Source organism: Diadema antillarum, unplaced genomic scaffold, assembly GCF_040938485.1.
Source record: "Diadema antillarum isolate AM-2024a unplaced genomic scaffold, OU_Dant_1.0 seq00000807_RagTag, whole genome shotgun sequence".
Taxonomy (NCBI): domain Eukaryota; kingdom Metazoa; phylum Echinodermata; class Echinoidea; order Diadematoida; family Diadematidae; genus Diadema; species Diadema antillarum.
The window spans coordinates 1,509,055-1,523,598 of NW_027271688.1; the positions used below are offsets into that span (position 1 = coordinate 1,509,055).

The following is a 14,544-nucleotide window of genomic DNA, read 5'->3' on the forward strand; positions in this document are numbered from 1 at the left end:
AACTCTACATTATAACGCCATTCTAGTCAGCATTTACCCACTCACACATTCTGCGCACTAAGCCCACTCTGGTTTCTCAATAAAAGCAGATTATGCTGCATTTTCGCAGAATGGAACCACTCTAAAAAAAAAAAGAAAAAAATGACGAGCGAAGGAATGACTTGCTGCAACTTGTCAGGGCACCTTGCTATGGGATGAGAAGGCAAGGTACCATACTTATTTAAACAAGGTGCCTTGTTATACTCCTTAGGACAAAAAGACAAGAAGCCAATTTCCTCATACTCTGAAAAAGTACTTTATCATGAACCTTCTCATCTCAAACAAGTTTCCTTTTTGTGCTAAGTAAGTTGCCTTAAACGGTGAGTTGTAACAAGTCAAATTTCTTGCCAAATAATATCTGATCTCTTTATTTTTTTTTTTCTTGCAGGTTATCTGTCATTCATTCTCTTGTAGGTGGTAGCTCCACTGTTTTGCTAAATATGGAGGTGCAACAACAATGTCCATTTTATCAATCATTCCTAAAAATGTCAAGTGTGCCAGCCAAGCAGGTTATTTCCACCCCGACAACATCACGTGTCCACAGCAAGAGAGAAAGAGATCGGAATAAAACCCCCAAACAGAACAAAAACAATACTACAAGAGGAACATGCCAGAGTTGACAGAGGTAATAGGAAATTGCCAATTGATGTAATCAGGCAAGGCTGCCAAGCCACAAACTACGCAATTTCCTATTATGGCAGTGAGGTGTACGAGGAATGCTGTTAGTGTTAGTCTTTATTGGTAACGTCACAATTTCCTCTCATTGCACTTGCTGTTGTGTATACATACAAATATATACCCGACTATTTAAGGGTAGGATCAATATAGAAACACAGGTCCTTTGCCACTCTAACTACAGAAACTGACATAAAAGTATATCAATTTCATGGAGAATATCTGAAAAGACAACATGGACACACTTTTATATCAAATGTATATGTGTGAATTATACTAATATATGTATATACATGTGTATACATATATATATATATATATATATATATATATATGACACATATATATATATATATGACACATTATATTATATAATTCATATCACATCATATAATATATCATATATACACAAGACTTTAAGATTTTGATTTAGAAAAAATGAGTTAATAAGAAGAGAAATCCATGAAAATAAAAAGATGATGAAGAGAAAAAGAAAATTATCAAGCTTTCTGCTATTAATAAGATTAGATGGAAAACTCAATGAACGGTAGAGGCTAAATAGAGCACAGCATAGAGGGTGAGATACTTATAAGCTTTTATTTTCGCATACAGATATTTTTGCGAATGAGGAGGCCACAGACATTTTTTTTTTTTGCGAGATGTAGTTCTCGTGAACTGCACTATTACCTTTCCAAATGGCAACATTTTCATGTGTTGTTAAATTTGCCGTCCAACAGCGATTCGTGAAGTTTGCGAATATCAAAGGGTTAAGAATACAGGTTCAGAGCAAGCAAAGCTTTTACATCCGCCAGTATTTTGATCTTGAAACAATGGTGCCAAAGAAATCCCATCACGAGCTCTCACTTTATCGAGGCTGCTCTCCCCACCCCCACCCCTCGACAACAGTTGCATATACAATCAAGTGAGGTTCCACACAGGAAATCAGAGAAATATTTATATGGTGAATATGAGCATCCCAACAGGCAAAAATAGATCCCAAATCGGGGAAACCGAATGTAATATTCTCTCGCAAGGATACAGAAGAGGCATCTATATTTTTCAGGGGGCCTTCTGCAGGAATGGGGTAGATCTGGCAGCTCTGCTTCACCACAGGCACAGCAAATATATCACTACCCGGGGTTGTCCAATATCGGGGCATTTCATCCTTTCATTTCCATGTATCAAAAAACAGATATCATGGACCCACATCGATATTGATCAGCCGGTTTCAGTGGAAACCAGTTTTTGTTTTTACGGCAGGCAAATATCTCATTCCGTGTTCATTGGCCGTTTCCGTCTTCCTGCGCGAGGGTCATGAATATTGATGGGAGAAATTGACTTTTCCACGAAATTTGCCCCAAATACGCAAAGTTGTACGATTTCCAATAGATCTGCGATAAAAACAGATGTCCTGAAATTTAGTGGTCATTTCGGCCTATATCAGAGGATACTGATGCCAGAAATTTGCAGATATTAACGATTCTGGTGTTGTTGCAGGAAGTGTGAGCAGTACTGATTACTGCATCTCCATGAAAACCTCAAGGCGTGGCACGATTAAAACTAGGGAATCTTTCCGTTCTGTTTAGCATTGTTTTGTTTGTTCCTTAGATTTGTTTATTTGTCTGTGTTTTGCTTTTCCTCTGCCTGCCTGTCACAAGGTTTGAAGTCCGTATTTTACATCTTTATACTCACATGAGTCAAAGCATGCTGGTGGACAAGACTGTCCCTAGGAAATGGAGAAGACCACTTTCCTTGATTTCTAACAAATAAAAAAAGTCCTTGGCCCACATATTGTCTAGCAACACGCTAATCACCACTACTTCCTTGTTTTATTTTCACATCCTCTTGACAGGTCGTATCTCACCTGCCCACTCAACCCTTGAACGATTGCAAGAGACTTGGGAGTGCAGGGCAAATTAAATGTAAGCATGACTTCAAAGCATTATTTACCAATTGCAGATGAATAAAAATGCAGCTTTAGTGCTTCAAAATACTTCTAAACTGTGAGTTAGGGATAGAAACAACCAATGAAAAAATTTTAATCAGTATAATCAATGTTCAGTATTGTTAGATATATACAAAATGTGAACAATCGTTATAACAAAATTGTTTCTAGAATAAACCATCTACAGTTATGGTTTATTGAGAAAAACAGTGATATCTCCTTATATTCTAGGCTTTATTGCATTATTACTATTTTTGTTGTTGTTGGTAGGATGTTTTGTGATACAACAGACCTACACATATGCATCAAATGTGATAACTCAAACATTTTTAAAATCACTGCTCCCACTACCACTAAGAAAGGCAGGTTCAGGAAATATGATTTCACTCCAAAGCACAGATACAAATGCAAAGCAATGTCTCAAGATGTTACTCAACATCAAGTTGGTATGTACAACTTGTCAGATCTTTAAAGTTTTGACTCTCATAAATGCACAAAAATTGGCAGAAAGATGGAAAGATCATGAAAACATTAAAGGAGGCTCCACATACAAAAAAAAAAGGAAAAGAAAATAAAGTATTTAAATCTGAATGGCCACTCACTACAAGAATGGCACGGCTTTCAAAATGTAGAAGAAAAGTCTTGTGTACAACAAAGATTTCATAAAGGTCGCTGGCTATCCTTTCACATGTCTACCTCCCAACTTTTATGGAAGTAAAATAAGCGTGTCAAGAAATAATGCTGATAACAGTGAGGATGATGGAAAGAATGGAAGGAGAGAAAAAGAAAGTAACTTAGAGAGGAAAATACCAAGGAATATATAGCCAGGAGAGGGGTTGCAGAAGAAAGCAAAAGCTGGAAGTCAAAATAACACACATCGTAAAGCGGCAAACGAGGAAGGAAGATTGTACATATACACACACATACACACACGTACCTCGATCACCATGAAGATCTTGTTTTTCGTTTCGATGACTTCGTACAGGGTGCAGATGTGTTGGTGCACCAGCTCTTTCATCGCCTTGATTTCTGTTTTCACTCGTGGGAGATCGTCCTATGGGGGGTGGAGGAGGAGGAGGAGGAGGAGAAGGAGGAGGAGGAGGAAGAACAGAGGTTGGGGATGTGAAAGAAAGAGAGGGTTGGGGAGAAGGATGTTGGGAGTGTGGGAGAGAGAGAAAGGGAGGAAAAAGAGAGGGAGAGATTCTTTTAAAAACATGTGCAACATCAGAGCCCTTATTTCTTCATCTGCCAGGTTCAACTGCGTACGAAAAGCCACAGCACAGGGCATGGAGATTAGGGGATTTTCAACTGGGCACCACTTCGAGCGATGGGAAGTCTAATAATACCATTGCAAAGGTCTAGGCCTCTTCAACAGTAAACTCTCTCTATATATCCAAGCATTCTTTTCTGGAAACTTTAATGCCATTGGGAGGGAAATTAGTGCTGTGTTTCATCAGGGTGTTGTGAGAGTTTGGCCTGGCTATTCATTGAATCTAAGTTACTTCATTTCATTCATTGTTACAGACTTAACAACAGTCTTTCTCAAGGTGACAATCAATTCTTTTTATATTGGATTAATTGCTGATAATCACTGGTCTTACACTCAAGGCCAAAGCAAACAGTTCCAGTACATTTATATTTTCATATTTCACTTGACATTGAGATAATACATACATTCAACAAAAATATATACTTGTTTATAATAACATGTAAATAACATACAGTGGATTATAACCAGAAAGCGTGTCTGCATACGACAACTACAAAAATTGAAGACTAAATTTTTTTACAAGATGTGAAATATGAAGGAACTACATGAGCAGAGCATGTAACTGCTGGTTCCAGGAAAGAAATAACAATGTGAATACATCTAGCAATTGAGATGGGGCAGAAATGAATACTAGGGACATGTCTAGAAGTTAACTTCTGTGCGCAAAGAAGAGATTATTGATTTTTAGAATGAATCGCATTATTATTGACCAGGGAAGAGGTGTCGGACATCGCTAGAAAGTGATACGGAAACTCAAGGACATCTCCCCATTCCCCCCCCCCCCCTTGCACACGTAGATTTTCAAGGTAAGTGTAGCCAGACTACCAGCACTTAAGTATCAAAACAGCTTTTGCAGAAGGACAGACGACAGTAACGAGATAGCTGCAACAGAATCCTGGTGCTCTCAACAACGCTGCTTTCGCTTCCACCAAAATGGAAAGTTCCCCCTACCTTTCCCCTCTTCGTTAAATGTTTACTGGAATCATCCTCCGAGAAATCAAAGGACACACTGCACGTAACACGGCAAGAATAAAGGATGGAAAAAATCTTGTGCTAGCTGTGTCCAACATACTGTACAAATTTGCACCTTTTCTTTTGACTTTCTTCTAAAATTAATGATTGGTTCTGCTTCGGGTTGAAAGACCTGCTGGTCTCAGCCTGGGAGCATGGAGCTTAACGATTCAAGAGATGGAGCCCCCCCCCCCCCTCCCAAATGCAATTCTGCCACCATCCCTTTTTAATGACCCAAACCACTCACATCTCCACAACTTTTAAGTTGTCAGGGAAAGCCAGTCCGTAAACCTAGCACTGTAGTTTTTGTGTTCAGTGGGGAGACGGAGAAGAGGCTATTTTTATTTTTATGCTGTCAGGCTTGTCGGCCTGGGTGATGCTGGGAAGGAGAGTCCTCAATCCTGGCTTGAGATACCAAAGAGCCATCTTGGGGCGCTCTTGACCTCCGGTTCATCCTCCGCATCAACCCACAGGGAGTATTCCATTCTCTTGTCTTTTCTCCTTGTTTCACCCCCCACCCCCCACCCCCATTCTTCTTGTTTGCTGTGGAAGGGTTGTTGGTTTTTATTAGCTGATCAGCCCCTGGGAATATTCCGGGAGCCGCTGGCACAGCCCGCAGCTTAGATCGGGCAACTTACGCACTGCATTCTGGATTAACATTCACAACAAAATGTTTTTAGAATGGCGACATAACAATCAGTTTGACTGCCTTTGATCACCCTTTGATGCAGTTCATGAACAGTGTGTACGTAGATGCTAGCACCAAAGACATTGTATCACCGACCTCACACACTACAGATCTAGACACTGCTGGACAAATTCATGCTAATTGAATCTGCGGACCTAGAAAATGATTAGGAAATATATATTCACTCTTTTGTTATCCAACTATGAGGTAAATTAAGCTGTTACAAAATTGATTCATCCACTGAAGAATTTACAGATGATGAAAAAAGCCTTATTCAAACACACACACACACACACACACACACACACACACAAATAATGGTTTTCAAAGACAAATTTTTGAATCATACCAGTAATGCAACACCAATCATTCTTGTGTGTGGACACAAAAAAGTTATCAATTATCACAATCAGCCATTGAGACATGATAATCAGACAATCTTGATAGTTTGTTATTTTTTTTTATGAACCCCCCATGATGATTTCATCATGAAGTGTGAGAGTATAAACAACGCAAGGGGAAAAAAAAGATCTTTTTAAATCCCATGATCCGACCAGACATGCTGAGCCCAGAAGAGCCAGGTTGCCCCTGTCATACTCGGGTCATTATTCAGAGATGCGCAAATTGGAGATTTAAAAAAGCTTTGCTTGCAGCCGAGTCTGGATATTTCGGCCACGTGTGAATGGCACCGAATGAACTCAACATTTGCACTGCAATCTACAAATGTGATAATTATAGTGTGTGACTGGGCCTACAGTGGACACAAACTTACCCCCAGTTGGTGTTTGTCCATGATCTTCACAGCAACCTTCTCCCCAGTGAGCAGATGGGTGGCCAACTTGACCTTGGCAAAGCCACCTGGAGTGGAGGTTGGCAAATGGAGAAACATTTTCTGATTCAAAAAGATATGCTGCACTTTCTATTTTGTTTCCACCACATACTGTAAAACTAGAAATGTTCACATGCGTGGAATTTGCACGAATTTCATGAGGAGCATAAGATTCACAACATTAAAATGCATGCATAAGGTCTTGTCCACACTATACGCATTGAATGCCAGTGGTAGTTCGCAAATATTTCATGCTGCAAAAAAGGACATCTGCTCTAATTTGCGAAATTTCATGCGGCGAAAATGTCCGGTTTGGTAAAGTCTCCTTGAAGAAAGTAGAATCTTCCTATTTACAAAGACTGTTTGAATAAATGCCTGGTAAAGCTACAACTGATGAAATCATAATAATAAGATTTATGAAATGCAACATCTTAAAGATTAACCTGACTTTTAAGCAGCATATCACACTTTATACGGACTTCGAACTCTAGGTGAGGGATTGATTGAAGGGTCACTGCACGGTTTCCAATTAAAGGTGTCACAGTCAACTTGGATCTCGAGATGTCATAATAGTAAGCATCTTTTGAATGCAGTATGAAATGTACAATGTGAATCTACACACAACCACTTAATAATGGAATCAAACATTTACACAGTCTTCACATTTTTTCACACAGGGAGATATAAGATGCACACTGCACATGCCACTTTACAGCTCACAAACGATATGCACAACAAGATAATTTGTTTCTAAATGTCTTTACAAAAAAACAGAACTGAGAGGAAACCAGCTGGGGGTGTTTACGCGAGGGGGAAACGCTCTTAAAGGAGAAGCGCGGAGGAAGACAAGATCGGAATTGTGTCCGAGAAGGTCTCTATCACTTTGGAAAGTATCATCTGGGTTCCCAAGTGAAAGATTCCATCTCATTTGAATTTCATGAGAGACAGAGAGAGAGATAGACATGTATTACAATACATGTGTGTGCTGGGGGCCTGCTGAGTACATCTTTTTTGGTTCTGTTTCTCTCCCTAATTTGTCAACAGAAAACAATGGGAGATCACAAGCTGTGCAAGGTGAGGCGAAGAAGCAATGTTGTGAATATGGATGCATACACATACAAGTTGTAGATGTCTTTATGCCTGTAAATGACAGTGACATAAAATATCTTCTATAACTTTTATGGTGGTAGAAAACAAGCCATTTGATATCATTATGTCACGTTCTTTTAGAATACACCTTTTTAACACATGAATATGCCATATTATATGCCATGTCAGCAATATCTGCAAGGACATACGCTTTCAATCATTTCCGCACATGTCTATCATTCCAATTTAAAAGCAAAGAACATCAATCTAGAGAAACTATTTCCATTTCAGTGCTCGAAACGGCTGAATTCCGATAAGCAATCTTCCAAAAACTATCACTAAATTTGGAAAATGAATTGAAGTGCTCTCTCTATCTCTTTCCAAATCTCGAAGGATACCAGTCACGGTTCATATCATATCACATACACACCGTGGCAGGGAATCAAACTTTTGAGAAACCACTATATATATACTGCTGGGAGAAAGGTAAGTATCAAGGTGGATGAGCGTATCCGTAATGTTACCTGAGCCAATGGTTTCCTTGAGATGGTAGCGTCTCCTGAGCTCAGCATAGTCGCTGTCCATGACGGACTGTCGCACGCCGTTCAGCGCGATTTCGGGCGGCTTTAATCTGCAGGATCAGGAAAATGGAAAATGTTTATAAAAGATCGAAAAACAAATCTGCAATGAGTCACTCCTAAATCAAAGCATCAAAAGAAATTGGCAAGTCTTGCCCTGTGTTTAAGTTAAAGGGGCATTCCGGACGATTTTCATAATTTCACATCATGTAGTACATAAATCAACAGCTCCATGTATAGATCCATGGAATTTATTGTGGTCCTTGAGCAGAGAAACCAATAAATTGAAAATCTTAAACAAATTACACTGAACAGTGATGATGACATCAGAGCCTCATATATTTCAGAAATGTAGCAGTGTAATTCCATTACAATACCGCTTGCTCAACAAGTTCACCTGTGAAAAATCCATGCGTACCTTCTTCTTTTGTTCTGCTTCCTTGAGCCCCAACTCATGCATTCTTATGGTGAGGCTGTCATGTCATCATCCTTGTTCATTGCATTTCATAATAAATTTTGAAAACATTCTCATTACTTATCCCAATCACTATAAATTCTGAAACTCTGTACTCAGTTTGACTAATTTACAGTTGTTCAAATGTAAAAGTCTGAAAATCATCCGGAGGTCCCCTTTAATTGAATTGTATCTAATAGACGACCTGAAAGTTTGCTGGATATGTGTGCCAAAATGAGCTGAAACATGATGACAAGATGGGACAACACTACAGCACAAGTGATTCAATAATAAAATGCTAATATCAATATCATTCAGTAATGATAATAACTGACAATGATGATGATGATGATGATGATGATGACGACGACAACAACAATAATAATGATAATAACAATGATAATATCATAATAATAATAACAACAATAATAATATCATAATGGCAACAGAAACAATATTTCCTCATCTGTCTGCAGACGGGCACTTTACACCAACAGAAAATGTCAATGTGCTTGCCAGACAGCATGACTAATTCAACAATGTAATTATACATGTAATTATACATATATAATTAATATATTACCAAAAAGATCAGTAATATTGGTCTACCAACCAACATGACATAAACGTTGTGTGTGAAAAAAACAAAACAAAACAAAAAACACCTCTGCTCAACTCTTCCCTGACACGACAAATGCCATTGGGAAGATACTACAGTGTGTAGTGCTCTTCAAATGGGGGTTGGATGAGAGGGAAAAAGGTCATTGAACTTTCACATCACAACAAGAAACCCATCCACTCAACTTCATATTTTTATTTTTATTTTTATTTTTTTGGGGGGGATAGGGGATAGGAGCCAGTTGTACATGGGTTAAGAGATAGCTATATATTTTCGAATGGGCATGTGTTGGGCGGGGGGGGGGGGGGGGGGGGGGGGGGGGGACGGGTAGAATAGCTCAGAAAAGGAACCAAACACAGGCTGCTGATGGATAATTTTCCCTGACAAGATTTGATATGGTGAAAAGCTATATCAATGACTCTAAAACATCATAACTGTATCAACATGCAATCATATTGTGCTACCTTTTGCTCTGAGAGAGAAGTTATTACTGATCTAGGTGGTTATCAGATATTGTTTATTTTCTCATTGAAATGACCTTTGCTACCTCTTTTCAAATAGAATTCTTTTCCTGATTCTCAAATTCCCACAGACTTTGGATAGAACCCATGGGTGTCTGAGGGCAATGGGTTGAATCTATCAATAAATACTATTTCCACTATCTCTTTACTTTTTGTCAACTTATGCATGGTTGAATTTGTCCTTTTTGACATAAACCTTTTTTCCTGAAAAAAAAAAAAAGAATTATCAATTTCAGTAACCTACAGTTGTACATTGCACAGAAACTTACACAATTACTATCAAATCAGAACAGAATCAAGCTAGTTTCCAAATTCTACAGAGATGAATTCTCCCTGCTCTCCCCCACCCCCCCACCAAAAAAAAAAAAAACACACACCACCACCACAACAAAAACAACAACAAACACCTGAGGTCGACAGCAAAATTTGTGGTCTAACGTATTGCCCCTCAAATCGGTAGTCTACAGTCTACAGTTTGCGGAAGACCAGCAACCCGTGGCGCCAGAGGGCACGTGAACTTGGCACCGTGGGTGGACTGAAATACCAATGCTCTTTATTTTTAAAAGCCACAAGTATTTAAGCCCATCACTCTTGTCCACTTGGAGTCACACTTCACCATTAGGTTTGTTGTTTTTTTCTGTTTTCCTTCCTCTTTTGGTGTTTATGCTTTATTTACATGTTTCTCCTCAAGCTGATCCCACCTAGCAATAAAATGTGGAGGAACACAATAGCTTATTATGAGTCTACGACACAATGACGTTCGGCTGGTTGTAAAAAAAATCACATTGCCTTGCCCTTCCACTCTGACTCAACGACGTGCAGCAATGCAGAAATACAGATAGAGAAAATAAAAACCCAAAACAAAGGGGCTGGGAAAGGAGTTATTTTTTCTTCCTTTTCTTCTCGACCAAACCTGGGCGGAAGGAAGTCATTCAAACTGTGCCAAAAGACGTCACCGGAACGAAAAGGGAGTGGCTAAAATTACTACCAATATCAACAACATATGAGCGCTTCACTAATCATCTTACGAACCCTGCACATTTCAGTGCCATGGTAACCAGAACATCAACACTGATTGCCTGCTAAGGGTGGCTATGGAAACGTTTTACGCAGAAACACAATATGTTTTCATTCCACTTGTCTATTTGTGATAATACGGAACAACACTTTTGCCAGCACAAACAATAGAAGATTCCAACTTTGGTAAGATCATTTCATAACTAGGTCAAAAATTGTTGTATACATCTACTGTAAAACGAGGAATGTTCGCATGCGTTTGAATTTCACAAATATCGCAAGAGCCAAGATTCATGCAATTAAAATGCATGTGAAAGTTCTTGTTTACACTATAAGCGTTGAATGCCAGTGTCAATTCACGAAAATCTTATGCTGCCAAAAAGGCCGTCGGCTCCAATTTGCGAAAATTTCATGCCGCGAATATATCTGTTTTACGGTATATGCAATATATAAATACTGTGTGAATCAATATTTTACATCTAAACATATCATAGCGGGCAACTGAAAATGCCATTACCGACAGATTTGTGCCACATTAGCAAATCTCACATAGCAATGGGCTTTTTTTTCCCTTTCTTGAGCTTATTACCCAAAACTTAATCCAAAACAGATTGAAGTGTAATATAGGCCTAACCATTAAGCATAGCAAACAGTTTTCTCTATTTTTTTTCTTTCTCCTTACTTTTCTTTCCTTTTTTTATGGGGGGGGGGGGGGAGCGGAGAAGGGGGTAGGTTGTCATGTGGCTTGACGTGACAGAGTAAACAAATATCCAATGTCAGTCCTTGCAATTTATACAGGCTGTGTAACAATGTACGAATGTTTGTTCCATTGTGGTCTGTGGTATGGTATCAATGAGTATGAATATATCCTCCAGAATCAACCACCTTGGAAAAATGGAGGGCAGAAAGAGAAAGAGGGAGAGGGAGAGAGAGGGAAAAAACACACCCAAACAAACAAACAACTTGCAGTCATTCTATGTGCAAGAAGTACAAGATGTTCAGCTGCAGAGTTTTTTGCTGCCTAGTCTCATAAGGCCCAGCGAGCATCTGAGATCGAAGTTTTTAAGGTGGCACAACACCTCTGCATCTAATCACTCCAGTGACATTAAATTAACATGTGAAAATTAGGCGGAGAGCATGTGCATGTTGAAACACTAGGCTAATACAGTAAGCAGTCCTTAGCTGGGAGGTAGAATGCACGCAAACTTAAAGGTACTGTTTGCCATTGGGAGCAGTGATTTAAAAGATGTTCATGATATCACATTTGATGCATACACATGTGTAGGTCAGTTGTATCACAAAACATCCTACCGAGTACAAATTTTGCAATAAAGCGTAAAATATAAGGAAATATCACTATTCTTCTCATTTAACCATATCACTGTAGATGGGATGAGTTTAGAAACATTTTCATTATAATTGTTGTTCACATTTTGTGTATTTAACAATACTTAACATTAATTCTACTAATTCAAATGTATACATTGATTGTTTCTTTACCTAAGTCTTATTTTAGAACTATTTTGAAGCATTAAAGCTGGATTTTTGTTTCATCTGCAAATAAATTATGCCTTTAAGTTAACCCTGTCCCAAAGACACTCCCAGTGTGTATTATAATGCGAACTCATGAGAGGGCTGTATCATGAAATACATACACCATTCATGGAGGTACTTGTGTACCATCGCACCTATCTCCTTCAGGGACAAATCATGATCATAACCCACTTGCCCGCTTGTGCTAGGCAACCAAAACTCACTCTTGGGACAAGTAGCGTGAGCAGGCAGTTGCCCATTCACAAGTACAGGGGCCTTGCTTGCAAGCAGCAGTTGAGCAAGTGAGAGATTATATCTTTTATAATCTGACATCTTATATAATCTCCTAGGGTCATTTAACAGATTTTGACATTCCTGAGGTTTTTAAAAGCAAACACTGAAAATGTTACAAACGATAAGACAGCAGATATATCAATTTATCCATCTTTCTTCCTATCTACAGTTTTCTTTCTATCCTTCTATCTATCTATCTATCTTATCTATCTATCTATAGTTATATTTATATAGGCCTATCAAACGCACACTGTGATGAGCATTCATATGAACTGATGAATATATACAGCATAGGAATATAATCCCCGGAAAGCACATTTCTCCTTGGTTCATTGTGCCTGCTCAATCAGCACACTGCTACAGTAAATGGCCTGCCATGAAGCAGTCAGATAGGAGCTGAGATCAAGTCAATGGCTCCCTGTCACTCCCCACTGCTTTTCCCAAGCCCCATTCCACAAATATGTACACAGTAATGGCTCAGTAGCTTTCACAGGCAAGGACATTATTATAACTGCTAACCTCAAAGAGAGTAAAAAGAACATTTGCAGCACTTGCCACCAATACCAAAACATTTGCATTAAAAACATTCTTTTTTTTATAAAAATTGCCAAGAAGCAGGATCGCAAAGCAGCAAGAGTCTTGATAACAAAATCTCTACCATAACCAAAATCGCAATCTACAATAATCTGATTTCCAACTTACAGTATCTGTCCACGCATGATTGCAGCGGTGTTGTGGAATCCAATCTAAAGAATTGGCGAGTTAAGCTAATCAAATTGGAGCTCTTGGGTTACAACTTCCACAGCATAGTTAGGCATGTGCTGTTGATTGGGTTTCAGGTTGGTGGGGGGTACAGACTCCGCTGAAAACAAACTTTCTCGGCTGTAAGTCTCTTCGGGATTTGCTAAGTCACGCGCAGTGCATTCAGTTTCGTTGCTTTTTCCCCCTCAACGATGTAAAATCTGATATCCCCGAGTCCCGGCTGCAGCAAATACGAATACAAGAGACCTATAGTTCGACTGGGAAGCGTGGTGCGAAAATTGACTTCGATATTGCTGTTGGAGAATCCAAAGCACACTACTGATCCACTGCTAGGCGCAGGGTCCGCTGGCTTGAAGCTGTGAGGTGACAGTGCTGCCTGTACCACCTTCCACTTCTGTTTACGTTACAACCTCTCACTGTAACACGGCTGGGGTCAATGGGTGCTGATAGTGGAAACAAGCTTGCGGGGACTCACTACAGCTTTCGGTCTCCAGAGCCAAGGGTCGATTGCACAACATGTGACGTGTGCCACGGCCACAGACCTGACGCAAGTAAACTTTTGTTCAAGAATGACTGTGCCAGAGATATAAATATATATAAGTTTCCCCACTCTGACTGTCAGAGGCAGGAAGCTCCACTCTAGCTAGCAGACTTCCAATGACTCAGGAACTAATCCCGTAGAATAAAACGAGGTCATGCAAGTGCAGCCACGAAGCCTTCCTCCAAATGTGATGATTTGAAGCAAAAATGTAATGAGAATAGAAAGGGTAAAGTGCAAAATTGTCCCTCTATACAGTAGGTAGTTTCTCAATGCAATTTCACTTTCAGAAAAAAAAGAAAGCACAAATCCTAAATTCCAAATCTGTTGTCTCCTGTCGGACAAATCCACAAATCCTCTTCCTTCGAGATTCGAGATTAGCGAGCTGATAGATATGAAATCCAAGAATTTGTCCACGAACCACGAGACTGACAGCTACTAAGCTCTGAAACTCTTACTTCCAAGTAGATTCTGTCACTAGTGTCAGGGGAACGGAGAGTGACCTTCCCTCAAGATTGTGTCCTGTAAAAACCTAAATATGCCTGCGAGGAAAAGCTGCTTGGACGCACAGTGTGATGAGATGGCGGCACTACTCGTGGGATACCCCTGGCTGACCGCCTGCCAGTATCTGTCGTCTGTGCAGCAGTGAGTAAATCAAGCTTTCTGACTGGAATTCCTAGCA

The 14,544-nt window shown here is 39.5% G+C and overlaps 1 protein-coding gene across 1 annotated transcript in view; it reads right to left on the reverse strand.

Annotated features, from left to right (window-relative positions):
* LOC139739552 (maternal embryonic leucine zipper kinase-like) overlaps positions 1 to 14,217 on the reverse strand; it is a 44,810-nt gene extending 30,593 nt beyond the window's left edge. The window contains exons 1-4 of the mRNA XM_071650156.1: positions 13,265 to 14,217; positions 8,071 to 8,177; positions 6,401 to 6,486; positions 3,597 to 3,713 (exon numbers count right to left, since the gene is read on the reverse strand). Coding sequence (XP_071506257.1) covers positions 3,597 to 3,713; positions 6,401 to 6,486; positions 8,071 to 8,177; positions 13,265 to 13,281 — 327 coding nt within the window. The 5' untranslated portion in view covers positions 13,282 to 14,217. The remainder of the gene's footprint in view (positions 1 to 3,596; positions 3,714 to 6,400; positions 6,487 to 8,070; positions 8,178 to 13,264) is intronic.
* Positions 14,218 to 14,544: the final 327 nt, after the last annotated feature.